General features: G+C 52.8%; 1 protein-coding gene across 6 annotated transcripts in view; it reads right to left on the bottom strand.

The window, feature by feature from the left end:
• Acacb (acetyl-CoA carboxylase beta) overlaps positions 1–16,879 on the bottom strand; it is an 83,153-nt gene that overhangs the window by 1,786 nt on the left and 64,488 nt on the right. For 5 of the 6 annotated variants that reach the window (XM_069994671.1, XM_069994670.1, XM_069994672.1 and 2 more), the window contains 16 exons: positions 16,251–16,454; positions 14,329–14,484; positions 13,168–13,290; positions 12,797–13,066; positions 11,013–11,110; positions 9,536–9,656; positions 8,839–8,949; positions 7,081–7,224; positions 5,565–5,685; positions 4,237–4,333; positions 3,930–4,026; positions 3,376–3,511; positions 2,499–2,676; positions 1,176–1,288; positions 602–756; positions 66–236 (listed from right to left, as the gene is read on the bottom strand). In XM_069994671.1, the coding sequence (XP_069850772.1) occupies positions 66–236; positions 602–756; positions 1,176–1,288; positions 2,499–2,676; positions 3,376–3,511; positions 3,930–4,026; positions 4,237–4,333; positions 5,565–5,685; positions 7,081–7,224; positions 8,839–8,949; positions 9,536–9,656; positions 11,013–11,110; positions 12,797–13,066; positions 13,168–13,290; positions 14,329–14,484; positions 16,251–16,454 (2,295 nt within the window). Of the gene's footprint in view, positions 1–65; positions 237–601; positions 757–1,175; positions 1,308–2,498; positions 2,677–3,375; positions 3,512–3,929; positions 4,027–4,236; positions 4,334–5,564; positions 5,686–7,080; positions 7,225–8,838; positions 8,950–9,535; positions 9,657–11,012; positions 11,111–12,796; positions 13,067–13,167; positions 13,291–14,328; positions 14,485–16,250; positions 16,455–16,879 lie in introns of those variants that run through there. The other variant, XR_011366462.1, reaches the window with a different exon arrangement.

The following is a 16,879-nucleotide window of genomic DNA, read 5'->3' as shown; positions in this document are numbered from 1 at the left end:
GCATCAGGGTCTCCCCAAGTCCCCAGTGCCGGCGCCCCCCCTCGCCCCCCCCACCCAGGACCCACCTTGACGGCGCCCTCGGTCTCCACGAACCAGCGGCGCAGCATGGACTGCACGTGGTCGTGACTGAGCTCGCTGCTGGCTTGCAGGACCTCCCGCTTCACCTGGTCCTCCAGCAGCCGGCGGCGCAGCCGCCAGTACAGGAAGGCCCGCGAGGTCCTCCACTCCAGCACGTCCTGGGGACAGGGATAAAAGAGCGGAGGGGGCCCTGGAGCCACCCGTGCCCTCCAGGGCCATGCACCTGCCCCACAGAGTCCAGCGCGCCATAGGCACGGCAGGGCCAAGGATGAAATGCACTTGACTGGTGCCTGCCCCGGCCTGGCAGCCCTCTGCCCTCCGACACAGGCCTGTGCCAGGGAGGCAAGGTGCTAGGGCAGGACTTGGGCAGATGTGGCAGGAGACCTGGCTTCTGAACCTCGCCCAGGTGCCATGTGAAGCGGCACAGGTTAGACTAGGGGGCCCCACACCTGGAAAACACCCACGGCCCAAAGCCTGAGCCCAGGCCTCCTCCAGAAACCCGGTGACTTTCAGATGCCCTTACCGAGATGACGCCCTTCTCCAGCATCCTGCCCGGCGTGTCGTGCAGGTCGGCGAACTGCACCGCCACCTGGTGGTAGATGGGGAGAAGCAGCTCTTCCCGCGCCTTCAGCCGGGCTTCCAGGTCCTTCCTGTCCTCATCGGAGAGCTGAGACATCCCTGCCAGCCAGCAGTACACAAGCGGGTCAGGATGGCAGGGGTGGGGGACCGTCCCCCGCCCCCCAGGGCTAACAAGTTTGTGGGACAGGCCTGGCCCCAGGAGGTGTGGGCCTCGGCTTTCACTTGGCCAAAACTTTCCAGAATGCCATCATCCATTGCTGTGGGTAGACGTGCATTGGATTGGGGCACTGTACTACTCCTACCTTTGTTTTCCACGTAGCTGGGATTACAGGAGTGAACTGTTGTGCTCAGCCTCCCCCTCCCCCCCCCCCCCCCGTTGTTTCAAAGGCGGATTTGGAAATTAGAACCATTTGAGAATCTCTCTAGTATTACATCTTTAACATACCAAAATCTACCAGCTGCGGGCCCGACGGGCGCCGGCCGGCCTCTACAAGGAGCTGCCCCTGAGCCTCTCTTACCCAGCTGTTCCACAAGCTTCTTGTAGGTCGGGTCGATCCTTCTCATGGTCTTTACCAGGTCCTTCCTTCGGAACTTAATCTCCACCGTGCCTTCCGGCTCCAGAACCCCCGCTCTGGACAAGACCAAGTGGGCTGGGTGTGGGAGGCATGGTCTCACCAGCTCCAGTTCGGGGAGGCGGAGGATGGACACGAGCGGTTCCCATATCGGTCCTGAGCTCCTCCTCCCAGAAGCTGTGTATCTCTGCATGCATCCCTTCCCCTCTCTGGCCCTCTGGGTCTCTATCTGCAGAGGGAAGGGCTGATCAACTCTTTAAATCACTATTTCTTGAAGCTGGTGGAGTCCTTCGACTTTCTCTGTGACTTGAAATCTTTGGACTTCACCCTTCCTGACTTTGCTAACTTCAGCTCTCCTAAGACCAAGACCCAGTTCCTAGTCTCCTTAGTGCTCACGAGACACAGTGAGTGCTCACTGTGGCCCCGAATAAGCAGCTTCCTCTTCCCAGCCTTGTCACTCACCCCTCAGGGTCCCTGGCTTCTTTCTTCCCATTAGCCTGGAGGAGTACCACACAGGCAGCTCTGAGCTTCCTAGTGGCCAGAGTGAAAAGTGAATACCCATCCTACGGGAATGTGGCTCAAGATCCCAAATCACCCTGGAGGACTGAGGTCCGCAGCAACCCATGAGGACATCTGGGCACCAACGCTCGACAGGCCCTACTCATCCGCCACCATACCACAACTCTCAACGAAAAGCCTGGCGCATAGTAGGCACTCAAATCCACTGACTCGGCGGATGAAGCCGTGAACTACATCTTAGGGAGAACTACTCTGCAGCCCTGTACATCCGTCACAGCCTGAAGCAGAGTGTTCACTCTGAAAGCAGCATTTACTAGGCTGGAGGCATTTCTGTCACCTTCTTCTCTAAAAAGACCTGCTGTCAAAAAATCCACTCCCCTCTCCCCCAAAGGATGGGCCAAAGGTTTCTGTGCCATGAAGACAGTATCCTGGCCGTGCATCATTGTTCAGTCATTCGTCCAACCAGTATCTCCAGCCCATCTGACAGGAGTCACATACCATACTAGGCCCAGAGTCTAGTGAGAGGGTCCTAACTTGTATTTCTCTTTTCATTTTGGCTTCCAGGAAGCTCAGGCATGCCTGGTCTTTCCTTTATATTTATTTTCTAATTGCAAACTTCCTGGGGAAGGAGGTGAATAGGAAAAGACAATGTCTCCAGCTCTTAAAGGCACGCACTGCCTTGGTTGGTGAGCCTGCTGTCCTCCAAGCCCGGATAACACCCTGTGATCCCCAGCAGGGCCGTACACCCACCTGCTCTCCCTGTCCGCATACATCTCAATGCACAGGGGGTTGATGGTGGAGTCGAGGACCACCCAGGAGCCCCCGCGGAGCTCGGCGTAGGGGGGTATGTAGATGAGGATGGGCTGTGTGTACTGCCGGAGGCCGTCCACGATGTAGGCCCCGAACTTCACCACCTGGTCGTACATGTCTGCAAAGGAAGACCTGCTCGGGCTCACAGCCCACACTCGCCCACCCATGAGGCCTCGGGGCGGAGGGGGGGTGTCCCAGGGCCCTGAAAGCATGTCCAGCCACGGGCCCTGGGTGGGGAATCAGGGCAGGGCCAGGCGCAGCCTGCACACCTCTCTCTGGCAGGGTCTGGCTCTGTGGTGACTGTCCCCACCGGGTCCCTTTGAGACTATGACATAGGCCCCTGTCCTCGCCCACAGGAAGCCCAGCCCTCACATCCCATCCAGATACTTCCCTCCACCCACCCGCCACAGTCACCATAAGAACATGTGGAGCCAGGTGCTGGTGGCTCATGCCTATAATCCCAGCTACTCAGGAGGCTGAGATCTAAGGATGGTGGTTCAAAGCCAGCCCGGGCAGGAGAAGTCTATGAGACTCTTTATCTCCAATGAACCACAGAAAACCAGGAGTGGTGCTGTGGCTCAAAGTGGTAGAGCAGTAGCCTTGAACAAAATTGCTCAGGGACAGCACCCAGGCCTGGAGTTCAAGCCCCAGGACTGACCACAACAAAACCAACCAAAAAACAAAACAAAAACCAACCAACTCTGCTGGGCCCCTCATCTAGGCAATGGTAGCCTTGGGCCTCTGGGGGGCTGTTGGCTGGCAGGGGTGAAGGGTGAATGGAAGGCTGGGGTGCGGGCACTGGGCGCAGAACCCTTACCTTTCATCCCTCCGGAGAAGCCCCTCCAGTTGGCGAAGATCAGCAGGGGCAGCTTCTCCCGGTTGAAGTCTTTGATGGCCTGCGCCGTTTTGTATGCGGAGTCCGGGAACCACACCTGGCCGGCCTGCTGGATGATCTGAAACCCAGAATGGCCTGGGTCACACAGCAGCGCCCCAGGGTCGGGGGCCACAGCCCCGCCCCATGCTACCTGACCCTTGTGGGCTGTGACTCCTGAGGGCCCAAAGCGCATCTGTCAGGCCCTCACGAGACCCTTGCTGCAGCCCAGCAAGGGGCCAAGGGGTCCTCTGGCCCCACATGGGCCATCAGTGACGCCATGCTAAGCAAACCACACAGTCTCAGCCTGGCTGCGCCCGGGAGGGGAGCACACAGGAAGGGGACTGCGGGACAGTGTACAGTGTCACGCGCCCCATGGAGGGATCGCAGGAGGGACAGACAGAGCTCCCACGAGTCCTCTGCACGCCCACCCTCCTCCCTGGCCAGACGCTTCTGTGGGCCGGGCCGCAGGCGGTGGCCACGGCTTCCCCGTCCCTCACCTTGGCCTCGGAATCCAGGTTGGCGGGGTCGGCAGGGACGGCCACCTCCACCGTCCGCGTCTCCACGGCGATGACGCCCACGGGGATGCCCCCCAGCCTGCAAGGGAGGGCGGGTGGGAGCTGGGAGGCACCCCCAAAAGGGCCACAGGCACTTCTGGGTGGGCTGGGGGCCACACTGCTGAGGAACAGGCTGGCGGGGAGCCGGGGTGGGGTTCACACACAGGCCCCGCTGGGCTCCAGGAACATTCCAGCAATGGGCTGGGAACCCCGATGCCCGGTAAGGCCCGTGGGTGCGGCCCCCACTCACCTCGCTCGGCCCGTCACCACCGTCTGGGCCCAGGCCGCCATGATCTCCCTGAAGCTGCCCTGATCGAAGAATCCACTCTGCCAAGCCCCGCTCAGCGCTGCAGACGGGAGGACAGAGGCTGGGCTGAGCTGGGGCTGGTGAGGGCCCCAGGATGCCCCCGGTGGCACAGCTGACTTCAATGTCTTCAGCCATGTGCCCTTCGCCCGCCACAGCCAGACAATCCCAGCCCTCTCCAAGCCACACAAAATCCAGCCACCCATGGCGGCAAAACCTACTCTAGACCTTTCTGGAACATCTGACTTTGCATCTGTCAACACCAGATAGTCTGAAAGGCTAACCACAGTCCTGCCTGCTGTGTCCTGGAGGTGGGGGTTCAGGAAAGACCACTTGGCCCTGGAAAATTCATCCCATGTCCTCCCTGGCATCGGAGCTGAGAATATCGTCTTTGAGCCCCTGATATCCACAGAGCAGAGAATCAGGATGGGGCACCAACCCCAGCCACAGCTGCTGCCGGTGCCTTAGAACCACAGCATGGCATGCGTGGCTGCCATGAGGAGGAGAGAGAACCAGGCCGGGGAACGTGTGCCCTGCTCCAGTCTCTGCCTCAGGGCAGGCCCACACTGATGGAGAAGCACTGTCAGTCAGAAGTGGGATGCTTTTCCACCGAGCTCTAAGAGGGAGAAATGTCTCCCCAGAAGTGGAAGGCGGTGCTGTTTCTTTTGCTGGCCAGAGGCTGGGGGGCCTGTACTCCCGCACTGCACGGCTGGAGGGACAGACGGGTGTCCACAGGCGGTGGTATGGGGAATTCTACATTTGGGCTACGGTGGCGGGGTGGCTCAGCTTTCCTGCCCGTTCTCGAGTGCTTGAGAAGGAGGATCAGAGCTTCAGGAAACAGCAATATCCCTTTCAAAGGGGGCAAGAGGGAACAGGTGTGCGCATGCGTGTGTTTTGTAAGAAGATACTCATCCTGGGAAGCTAAGTACCTTTTGTAAGAGTTCAGCCAAACACAGAGAGACAGGGAAAGAGGGAGAGAGGGAGGGACACAGAGAAGGAGAGAGACAGGGAGGGAAGGAAGACACCAGAGCAGGTTGGAAAGGGAGGCTATGGCCGCTGTTGGGTCTCAGCTCTGTCTACTGATTCCAGAAATGAGCGGTTCCAACCCTTGTTGGTCTGCAGCTCAGAAGCGTGGAGTCAAATCTCCCTTCCCTCACTCCCGTCAGCCTCTGGCACAAGGGAATGAATATCTCTGCTTCCACCCAATTCCTTTTCCCCAGGTCTAGAAAAGAAACCTGAGTCCCAGGGCCCTGGCAAAATACTCGAGCACTTACTTGGGTGAGGTCTTCCCGCAAGCATCCACCGGGGATCGTAGGGAGCTCTGGATGGGACAAACTCCACATCTCTGTCGATGGGGTCAGTGGGTGTGATGATGGGGACTGGGCTGCGATTATCCTGGGAACAAAAGTCAGGTGTGCAGCTCAGTCCCCAGCCCTTGTCAGCAATGCCCACTGTGTGTGCAGGCTCCTCCTCTGGCTATGATTATGCCTACTTATGCAGTGCTATCCTCTCCCTAGGGCTTCTGAGACTGCTGTTCTGGTTGGAAAATGCAAAGATGGATTTCCCATAGATTCTCTTGAAATCTAGATTCTTGGACACCTGAGTGTTCTTATGGATTCGATGGAGACGGGAAGGGAATAAAAGGCAGGAGAGACTACAGCTGTAGCAGGGCAGAAACTAGCCTTTCAGAAATTGCTGTGAGGCACAAACGCCTCCTGGCCAAACCAATTCTCCACACAATCAGAAACAGCCTTTGTCTGGGGCCACCAAGTCTGATCCCTGAGCATCATTTCATGTCATTATCAGATTGATCCCATTTCATAGATGAGGAAACTGAGGCTCAGGAAGATAGGAAGAACTCCAGGACCACACTTTTCCTGATGAGGAAGCCAAGAATCCACTCCAGGCTGGTTAGGCTCTGCTACCCAGTGTTGCCTCTGTGGAGAAGCCGCCTCACCCTTCGTAAAGGACCAGCAGACAGCATCCTGATGGTGACACATCTGTGCCACCAAAACAGCGAGGCTTAGGGTTAGGACAGGATCAGAGAGGGAAAGGGGAAGGAAGAAAAGCAAACCTAGGCCCGGCACTGGTGGCTTACTCCTGAACCCTAACTACTCAGGAAGCTGAGATCTGAGGATCATAGTTTAAAACCAGCCTGAGAAGGAAAGTCCTTGAGACACTAATCTCCAAGGAACCACCAAAAAACTGGAAGTGGCATTGTGGCTCATAGTAGTAGAGAGCTAGCCCTGAGCAAAAGAGCTCAGGGACAACACACAGGCCATGAGTTCAAGCCCCCCAGTTGAAAAAAAAGAAAGAGAAAGAGAGAGAGACAGAGATAGAGACAGACAAAGACAGACAGAGAAAGAGAGACAAAGAAAGAAAGAAACAAACAAAGAAACAAAGATGGGACTGGGAAGGTGGCTCAGTGGTAGAGCGCTTGCCTTGCATGCATGAGGCCCTGGGTTCGATTCCTCAGCACCACCTAAGCAAAAAGAAAAAAGCCAGAAATGGTGCTGTGGCTCAAGTGGTAGAGCGCTAGCCTTGAGTTGAAGAGCTGAGGGACAGCACCCAGGCCCAGAGTTCAGGCCCCACAACCGGACCCAAAAAGAAAGAAACAAAGAAAGAAACGAAGGAAGGAAGGAAAGAAAAAAGAGAGAGAAAGGAAAAGCAAACCTAACCTAGATACATGGCAGCACTTCCAGCTCCACCCCGGAAGTGACATGGATACCGATCAGGACATGAGCTTGACTGCAGGGTCTCCCAGGCGGGGCTGCCAGGGGCATGCCGTACCTTTGGCATATAGGACAGCCACTCCAGGATGGTATAGACACCCTCAAAGTCATCGGGCACCGTGATGTGGGAGATGCCGTTGTGGTACATGATCTGCACGCCACCCAGCTGGTTGTTAGACGTGTAGACCTCTCTTCCCAGGACCTGCTTTCACCCAACATGGTTAGAAAGTCCTGCACAGCTCAGGCCTTCCGCCTACCGCACAGCCGCTCGCTCACGGGTCCCCCATTCATGCTGCACGTTGAAATCAGCTGTGAGTGTTAGAAAATCTGCTCACCCAGACTGCACCCAGGCTGGCCACGTCAGAATCTTTACAGGGAGCCCCCAGGCATCTGTGACCAACGTCATCATTTTTGTTGTTGTTGTTGGTCATGGGGCTTGAACTCTGAGCCTGGGCGCTATCCCTGAGCTCTTCAGCTCAAGGTAAGCGCTCTACCACTTAAGCCACAGTGCCAGTTCTGGTTTTCTGGTGGTGAATTAGAAATGAGTCTCATGGACTTTCCCGCCCTGGCTGTCTCTGAACCATGATCCTCAGATCTCGGCCTCCTGAGTAGCTAGGATGACAGGTGTGAGCCACCGGCGCCAGGCAATCTTTCTTTTTTTTTTTTTTTTCCATGCAACTCATCTCAGAGTTTTTTGATGTTGTAGCCAGATGTAGTGGCCATGCCTGAAATCCCAGAGCTTAGAAGGTTAAGGCAGGAGGATCATGTGTTCTAGGCCAGCCTGGGCTAGGTAGTGAGTACAAGCCTCGCCTGAGATACATAAGACCATTGTCTCCCAAAACCTCCCTCAGAGCCTGACTTTGAGCCCCTTCCTGGGATCTGGGCAGACATTAGATATGGGGACTGCACAGCAATGCAGAAAACCTTTCAGTGTTTCAAAATAACTGCACAGTCACTAAAGTTAACCATGGGAATTCAGAACACAAGAGAGTATTGCACCAAAAGTATAGAAGCACCAACATTGCTTGGAGGTCTTTCTCTGCAAAGTATAATACAACTTTAAAGTTAAAAAATAAAAAAGACGTGCTGGGAAGGTGGCTCAGTGGTAGAGCACTTGGCTTGCATGCATGAGGCCCTGGGTTCGATTCCTCAGCACCACATAAGCAGAAAAAAAAAGCCGGAAATGGCGCTGTGGCTCAAGTGGTAGAGCGCTAGCCTTGAGCTGAAGAGCTGAGGGACAGTGCCCAGGCCCAGAGTTCAGGCCCCACAACTGGACCCCCCCCAAAAAAATAATAATAAAATAAATAAATAATAAAAAAGACAAGAGTAGTGGGGCATGATGGCTCACACTTATAATCATAGCGACTTGAAAGGTAGAGATCAGGAGGACTGGGGTTCCAGGCTAGCTCAGGCAAAAAGGTCATAAAAATCCTCATTTCAACCAATTAAAAAAAAAAAAGCTGGGTGTAGTGGCATGTGCCATCAACCTAGGTAACACGGGAATCCTAAATAGGAGGTTCGAGGTCTAGGCCAACCAGACCAAAAGTGAGATCTTATTTGCAAAGTAATGGAAGCAGAAGGAACTGGGGTATGATCCCTGGGGTAGATGGCAGAGGTGGAGTTGTCTGTCTGGCAAGTATGAGGCCCTGAGTTCACAAATGCCAGGACCATCACCACTAGAATTCCTTCCTCCCCCCCCCCCCCAGCCACCCAAAAAAAGTAAATCAGGAACTTAGTTCCAGAAGAAGAATAACTTATTTGGGATCATGAGGGCCCCCAGACAACTACAAATGGCCCTGAGGCCCCATCTCGTCACCTTGTTGAGGGCACTCGCGCCCGTCAGGATGATGTGGGAATTGTCCACCTGAATCACCCTCTGGCCCAGGCGTACCAAATAGGCCCCAATGCCCAGGGCTCGGCAGGTGACCTGTGGAGACAGAACCCCTTTACAAGGACTCCACCCTCAGCGGGCAGAGTTCAAGACCCTGTTGGGCACAAATGAAAAGTTAGGTTTTAGCCAGTGGCAACCTGACGTAGGCCCACACAGCCAGGCAAGAGGCTATTTAATCTTCGAGACACAGTTCAGAGCTTGGCTCCGGATACTGTGTTCTCAAGTGTCCTCCAATGGCTGTGTATTACGGCCTTGGCAGCAAGGCCATGAAGAGGACCCTGGGATTCCAGCCCCTCCTCTTATTCCTGTAATCCCAGCCCTTGGGAGGCTGAGAGGCAGGAGGATCAAGAGTTGGAGGCCAGCCTGGGCTACATAATGAGTTCAAATCCAACTTAGGGCAACTGCTTCTTTCGTTAACCAATTCATCAAAAAAGGAGAGGAAAACCCTGAAGAATCATGGGTAAGTAAGTCCGAGGGGGAATGTTGGGAGACAAGAATGGCTGAGTGTTGACAACAGGTATTGCTGGTGATTGGCACGAGTGGCTCCCGATTCTTTCTCCCTGCTTTGTGATGGTTTGACAGGTGAACAGGGCAACAAAGAGGGACTGAAGAGGGGACTCACCATGCTAATGGTGACGATCTCGTCGTAAGCCAGGGAGGACTCCCCAGCTATCATGCCAGAGCCCCTGAGATTCTCCACACCCAGGCCGTCATCCTTCCCAATAATGTCGGTGACGACGTACCTGCAAAAGCAGAGGCGGGTTAGACTGCGCTCTGCCTGGCAATGTCTGGGGTCAGTACATTCGTTCGTGGTACTCATGGCAGGAGCCAGGAGTAGGAAGAAGTATTGGAACAGGATAAATGGAGGTAAAACTTTACAAAAGGAGGAAGGAGAAAGAAAGAGAGAAAGAGAGAATGAAAGAAAGAGGGCTAGAGCTCTCACAATGGGCACTAACATTTCTGAAAAGTCAGCAGCGATTCCTCTCCCAGACAAAGACGTGCGCCCTCTAGAGGCTCTCTGTGAAATATCACCCACATCCACATTTCCACAGAACAATCTAGATTAGCATGTGGCCTTGTACAGAGATGGGGGCACACATGAGAAGCTGCTGATTCAATGATCAGTCAATCAACCTAGATTCCATGGCCACAAAATATGAAGTAGACAGCCGGGCGCTGGTGGCTCACGCCTGCTACTCAGGAGGCTGAGATCTGAGGATCGAGGTTCAAAGCCAGCCTGGGCAAGAAAGTACGTGAGACTCTGATCTCCAATAAACCACTCTGAAAACTGGAAATGGTGCTGTGGCTCAAGTGGTAGAACACTCGCCTTGAGCTGAAGAGCTGAGGGACAGTGCCTAGGCCCAGAGTTCAAGCCCCACAACCAACAACAACAACAACAAAAAATAGACTGCCAGATGCCGGTGGTTCACATCTGTAATCCTAGCCTCCCAGGAGGTTGAGATCTGAGGATTGCAGTTCAAAGTCAGCCCAGGGAGGAAGGTCCATGACTCTTATCTCCAACTAACTACCAAAAAAGCTGGAAGTAGAGCTGTGGCTCAATTGGTAAGAGCACTAGCCTTGAGAAAAACAGTTCAGGGACAGAGTGCCCAGGCCCAGAGTTCAAGCCCCAGGATGGCAAATACACAAGACACAAACATTAAGTATACCATGTAGTGTCGGACCCTATTCAAATTCACCAAGCACTTCAACTCAACAATCGCTCTGAAAAGGCCAACCGGAAAGACACTTCGTTAGACTTGACTTAACTCCGTGCCTCCCAAACTCCTTTATACACTCTACTTTGTTTTAAATTTTCCTCCAACACTCAAAAAAAATCACGTCTGGAAAATTCTGATGTGGTCTATCCTACCCAAGAAAAAAAAAATAGGGAAGCCACTGGTGATTCTCAAAGAACAGAATCCCCATCTTCACCCACCTGCATCCATCTGGATAATGAATCATAAACCGTGAGCCTCTGGCTCCTTGGACATGGAGAGAATCCGGCCTGATTCTCCCTGCGCAATGAGCGGGAGAAAGGGCTCACTCCTTTTGGATGCAAAACCAGGAACAAGTGTCAGGGTGCCTGGCAGGCTGTTTACCTGGATTCTCCTCCTTCCTCGACGTGTCTGCAGTGCACGGTGTTCAGAGAGCTCGTTCGCGTGTAGTCTTGGGGGGTCAGGTACAGGTACTTAAAGCCCTTAAGAAATATACTTCAGTGAGCCTAGGAGTCTAGCTGCTCAGTGTGACAGCCACTGTGTAGTTTTTTTGTTTTTGTCAGTTATGGGACTTGAACTCAGGGCTTGGGTGTTATCGCTGAGCTCTTCTGCTCCAGGCTAGCGCTCTACTACTTTGAGCCACAGTACCACTTCTGGTTTTCTGGTGGTTCATTGGGGATAAGAATCTCATGGGGGGCTGGGAAGGTGGCTCAGTGGTAGAGCACTTGCCTTGCATGCTCGAGGCCCTGGGTTCGATTCCTCAGCACCACATAAGCAAAATGAAAAAAGCCAGAAGTGGAGCTGTGGCTCAAGAGGTAGAGCGCTAGCCTTGAGCTGAAGAGCTGAGGGACAGCGCCCAGGCCCACAGTTCAGGCCCCACAACGGACCCAAAAAAAAAAAAAAAAAAAAAAAGAATCTCATGGGGACTTTCCTGCCCAGAATGGCTTTGGACTGTGATCCTCAGATCTCAGCCTCCTGAGTAGTTAGGATTACAGGTGTGAGCCAGCAGCACCCGGCTACCATGGCATTTAAAATGGCAACACTAGAGGGGTGGATGCTCAGAATGTGTCAACCTACATTAGCAAGCCTCATAAACCACAGGTCTGCTCTCAGAATGGGCTGTGGCCTGTATACAGACTGCTTAGGCACTCATGTGTGTATGTGCGCATGCGCGTGTGTGTGTGTGTGTGTGTGTGTGTGTGTGTGTGTGTGTGTGTGTGTGTGTGTGTGTGTGTACTGGGTTTGTCTATTTGTGTGTACATTAGTTTGTGTGTGTTGAGTTTCTTGTGTGTTTTATGTGTATATATTGTTTGCATATTGGGTTTGTTTGTGTGTGTATACATTGGGGTTGTGTGTCTGTACACTAGAGTTGGGTATGTGTGTTGGGTTTGTGTATGTAAATTGAGATTGTATGTATATTTATTTTAGTGTGTTGAGTCTGTGGTGTGTGTGTGTGTGCTGGGTTGTGTGTGTGTACACCGAGGCTGGGTATATGTCTGTGTGTTGGATTTGTGTGGGTGTGCTGAGTTTGTATGCGTGTTGGATTGGGTAGAGTTTGTGTGTATTTGGTTTGTGTTTGGGTTGGGTTGTGTGTATGTTTGTGTGTGTGTGTCTGTGTTCCGGGTGCACAGCATCTAGAAGCTGCTCTGTGCAGATCAGCTCACTATTTATGAAGGTCTTTGTCATTATTACCCTCTCCCGCCAAAGGAGGATTAAAGACATTAAAAAAAAAAAACTAGGGTGTTGGGGTTTGAATGCAGGGCCTGGTATACTTGCTAGGCAGATGCTCAGCCACTTGAGCCATGGACTCATCTTTTGCTGCTTCTATTCTTTTTCAAATAGGATCTTGCTTTTTGCCTAGGCTACAGTCCTCCGATTTATGTTTCCCTTGTGGCTGAGATGACAGGCATGCACCACCAAACCCAGCTTTTCTTTAGTTGATATGAGGTCTCCTTAACTTTTTGCAGTTCCCAATCTCCTGAGTAGTTATAATTACAGGCATGAGACACTGAACCTGGCTTTGATAAAAAGCCTTTGTGGATTATTTTATCCACTAATTGCCACCTCTTAATAAAATTTTAATATCACCAATATACTGTTTGCCTGTTTCTTTGCTTTCTTTTACGGATGATCAACCCATTGAATGGCACCCCCACTTCATGACGTACTTTGTGGGGGTCTTCTGGATCCACCCAGGCCACCTGGAACATGTGTTTGATCTCTTCTGCCAGGCCAATGCGGGCCCCACTGTTGGCTGCTAGGTAGATTTGGGGGATGCCCTCCGCCCGGGCCAGCTCAGAGGCCCGCAGGTACAGAAGGTCTTCCCCAGTGCCGAAGGACCCGATGCGGAAGGTGATGTCATTGCCGATGACAACCACATCCCGCCCTTCTGGGTACTCCGGGGTCTTCATCCGCATTTTGAAGGCCACCATGCCCACCTGGCAGGGGTAAAAGAGGCCGGGAAGTAGCTGTGTGTCTCCTGGGAATCAGTGGGAAAAGGCTGACTCCAGCCCAGGGCTGAGACCTGCCCAGCTCCTACCTCATTTCCTCCAGGAAGTCGGTTCATCTCTACCAGCTGGCCCTGAGGGTCCAACACTAACTCCGTGTATGTCAGGATATCTTTGGGGTATTTGTCTGGGGAGGTCCAGAGTTTAAAGAGAGCCTGAGGAAGGGAAAGAAGAGGAAAAGAAACCAAAGGTGTCGGTAGGGGAGCTAGAGTTAATGATCATGTCATCTGAGATAGCGGCCTAGTTCTTTCTCTCATTTGCAGGCATAAAATATGTAAAGTATGCCAGGAACATGCAGAATAATAAACATCTGAGCACCCAGCAGGTGGTTTTGTCGAACTATGTTCCTCATGGCTCCTTGCCCAGGCTAGGTTTTGGGGGGGATGGAGGAGTTGTTTGTTTGTTTTTCAGTTTCTGGGCTCAAGTGATCTTCCTACCTCAACCTCTTAAATAAGAAACTACAGGTGGGTATCAATGAAAAGGACCAGATGCTGGTGTCTCACACCTGGAACCCTAGCTACTGAGGAGGCTGAGATCAGGAGAATCAAAGTTCAAGGCCAGCCAGGGCAGGAAAGTCCTTGAGACTCCATCTCCAAAATAAACAGCAGAAGTCAGGGCTGGAGGGGTGACTTATATGATAGAGTGTCAGAGGAGCAAGTATAAGACCTTATCTCAAAATAACTAGAGCAAAACAAAAAAGGACTGGAGGCATGGCTCCTCAGTAAGCACCTGCCTAAGGACTAGAAGGACACATTAAAATGTCAGAACTCTGGCATAAGACGGGGAAGTACGTTTTCCCAATGTATCACTTTGTTGGCGGTGGTGGTGAACTCAAGGCCTGGGTGCTATCCCTAAGCCCTTTTGGCTCAAAGCTAGTGTCCTACTACTTTGAGTCACAGTGTCACTTCTGGGCTGTTTTTTGTTTTTTGTTTTTTGCTGGTTCATTGGAGATAAGAATCTCATAGACTTTGCTGCCCGGGCTGGCTTTGAATCTCAATCCTCAGATCTCAGGCTCCTAAGTAGCTAGGATTATAGGTGTGAGCCACCAGCACCCAGCTACTTTGTTGTTGTTTTTGTCCCAAGAAGACCTTCTTTGCTGGGTTCTACGGAACAGGAGGGCTGGGTTCTGGCGGGGTAAGAGTCATAGGAGCCCTTGGGGGTGGTACCCCGCCCCTCCCCAGCTCAGGACTCGCCTGTCTGAACATTTCTGGGAAGTCGTAGATATAGGTGGTCCCCAGGGACTGTGCCTGGAATCTCTTGGCCTGAAGCAGGTCCTTGGTCACGTAGGGGGTGTTGATGAGCATCCCATGCTGGCTCCCTTGCTTGTTGCCAAAGGAGTGAAACATGATCTGAACCAGAAAGGAAGGAGAAAGAAATGAGTGGAATCAGAGCCAGCCCGGCTGACCACTACCCAGCTCCCAGTGGAATCCCAACGGAGGAGCAGAGCGCGACCTGGCTTGACAAACCCAATGCCCAGGACGCCCAGGCTCACTTCATCCCTGGGGACAGCCAGGACAGGAAGGGCCTACAGGGGACACTGTGACACAACGGAAATACAACCATACATACACACATACACACCCCAAGGCGTGTACAAACTGCCAAAATCTGAATAGGGTCTGTAGTTAACCTAACCAGTATTGTTCCAGTGTCAATTCTGTGTGTGTGTGTGTGTGTGTGTATGTGTGTGTGTGTGTGTGTGTGTGTGTGTGTGTGTGTGTGTACCAGCTCATAGCTGGTGCTCTACTACTTGAGTCATGCCTCCAATTCCAGTTTGTTGCTGGTTGATTGGAGATAAAAGCCTTACAGATTTGTCTACTTGAGCTGACTCAGAACCTTGATCCCTGATCTCAGCCTCCTGAGTAGCTAGGATTACAGGCTTGAACTACCATCACTTGGCTGTTTTCCTGTTTTTTTTTTTTGGTAACATGATTGGGGCAAAATGTGCCATGAGGAAAGCCAGTTGAAGGACACCTGGAGAAATTGCCACATTGTTTCATATTCTGTCCTAAGTTTTGCAATTTCTTGGCAGCTTTGAGTCTCTATCAAAATACAATGTGTCTTATGCTGGGTGCTAGTGGCTCACGCCTGTAATTCTAGCTACTCAAGAAGATGAGATCTAGAGATTACAGTTCAAAGCCAGCCCAGGCAGGGAAATCTGTAAGACTCAATTAACTAACAAAAATGCTGTAAGTAGAGCTGTGGCCCAAGTGGTAGAGCTCTAACCTTGAGTAAAAAGAGCTCAGGGACAGTGCCCAGGCCCTGGGTTCAAGCCACAGGTCCAGCACAAAATCAAACCAAACCAAAAAAAGGTCTTATATTTACATATACACATCTGTGCATGCAGGCATATACAGATGCATGTACATATATATGTATACATATGCATACAGATAAAATTTAGTTCGCAAAAGTTTAAGAAACAAATACAAGAGGTTTGGTTCTCTAAATGTTTTGCTATTTGTTTTCTTTCCTTTTTGAGCTGTTTATCTGTCTTTGGGAGTGAAAAGGGAGGCACGGAAATGGAGGGACAAAGGGTGAACAAATGTAGCAGTGGTACTCACTGGACACTATGTTGAAAATGAACTATACAACTTATGTTTGGGGGGAAGGAGAGGGGAAACTGGGAGAGAGCAAGGGAAGGCGTGACCTTGTCCAAAAAAATGTATTCTTGGGGCTGGGAAAGCTGGCTCAGTGGTAGAGCGCTTGCCTTGCATGCATGAGGCCCTGGGTTCGATTCCTCAGCACCACATAAGCAGAAAAAAGCCAGAAGTGGCGCTGTGGCTCAAGTGGTAGAGCGCTAGCCTTGAGCCAAAGAGCTGAGGGACAGTGCCCAGGCCCAGCAGGCCCCATGACAAAAGAGAGAGAGAGAGAGAGAGAGAGAGAACTATACTCTTTAACTGACTTATGTAACTGTAACCCATCTGTACATCACTTTATAATAACAATTTGCAAACGGGGGTCAGATCCAACCTCAGGATTCACACGGGGTTTCCTCCGGCCCGGGCGACCTGCCCCTGAGCTCCGCACCCAGGCCAGGCTGGAGGGCCATTGCGGCCACCCCCCCACTTGGATGGAGACCCTACCCCACCCCCGCGGCCGGGCCCAGCCTCACGCTTCCAGATCTGGGGTCGGTCACTTCCTTGTAGAGGCTGATGTCCAGGTAGTAGCCCGACTCGTTGGTGATGAACAGGCGGACGGGCACGGCGCTGCCGGCGGCAGTCTGGTGGATGTTGATCTTCACCTCGGCCTGCAGCACGCGCAGCTTCCACAGCCGGCTGCCATAGCGCATCACCATGGAGCGCACGGACTCCTCGATCTGCACGGAGCACACCGGGTCCACGGCGGGGGTCCCCCCCCAGACACACCGGATCACACCGGATCACACCGGATCACACCGGATCACACCCGATCACACCTGATCACATCTGATCACACCAGATCATACCCCATCACACCCGATCACACCCGATCACATCCGATCACACCTGATCACACCCGATCACACCGGATCACACCGGATCACACCTGATCACATCCGATCACACCTGATCACACCCGATCACACCGGATCATACCCCATCACACCCCATCACACCCCATCACACCCCATCACACCCGATCACACCCGATCGTGCCCCGCCCACTGCCCGCTCGCAGCTCGGGACCCGCCTGGCCTCAGACTGGGACTCGGTTCTCCTTGCTCGCATGTGCAGACCTCCCTCCCCACCCCAGACCGGAACC

This window comes from Dipodomys merriami, unplaced genomic scaffold, assembly GCF_024711535.1.
Source record: "Dipodomys merriami isolate MVZ:Mamm:240054 unplaced genomic scaffold, mDipMer1.0.p SCAF_45, whole genome shotgun sequence".
Taxonomy (NCBI): domain Eukaryota; kingdom Metazoa; phylum Chordata; class Mammalia; order Rodentia; family Heteromyidae; genus Dipodomys; species Dipodomys merriami.
This window is presented reverse-complemented; position numbering and strand designations above follow the sequence as displayed.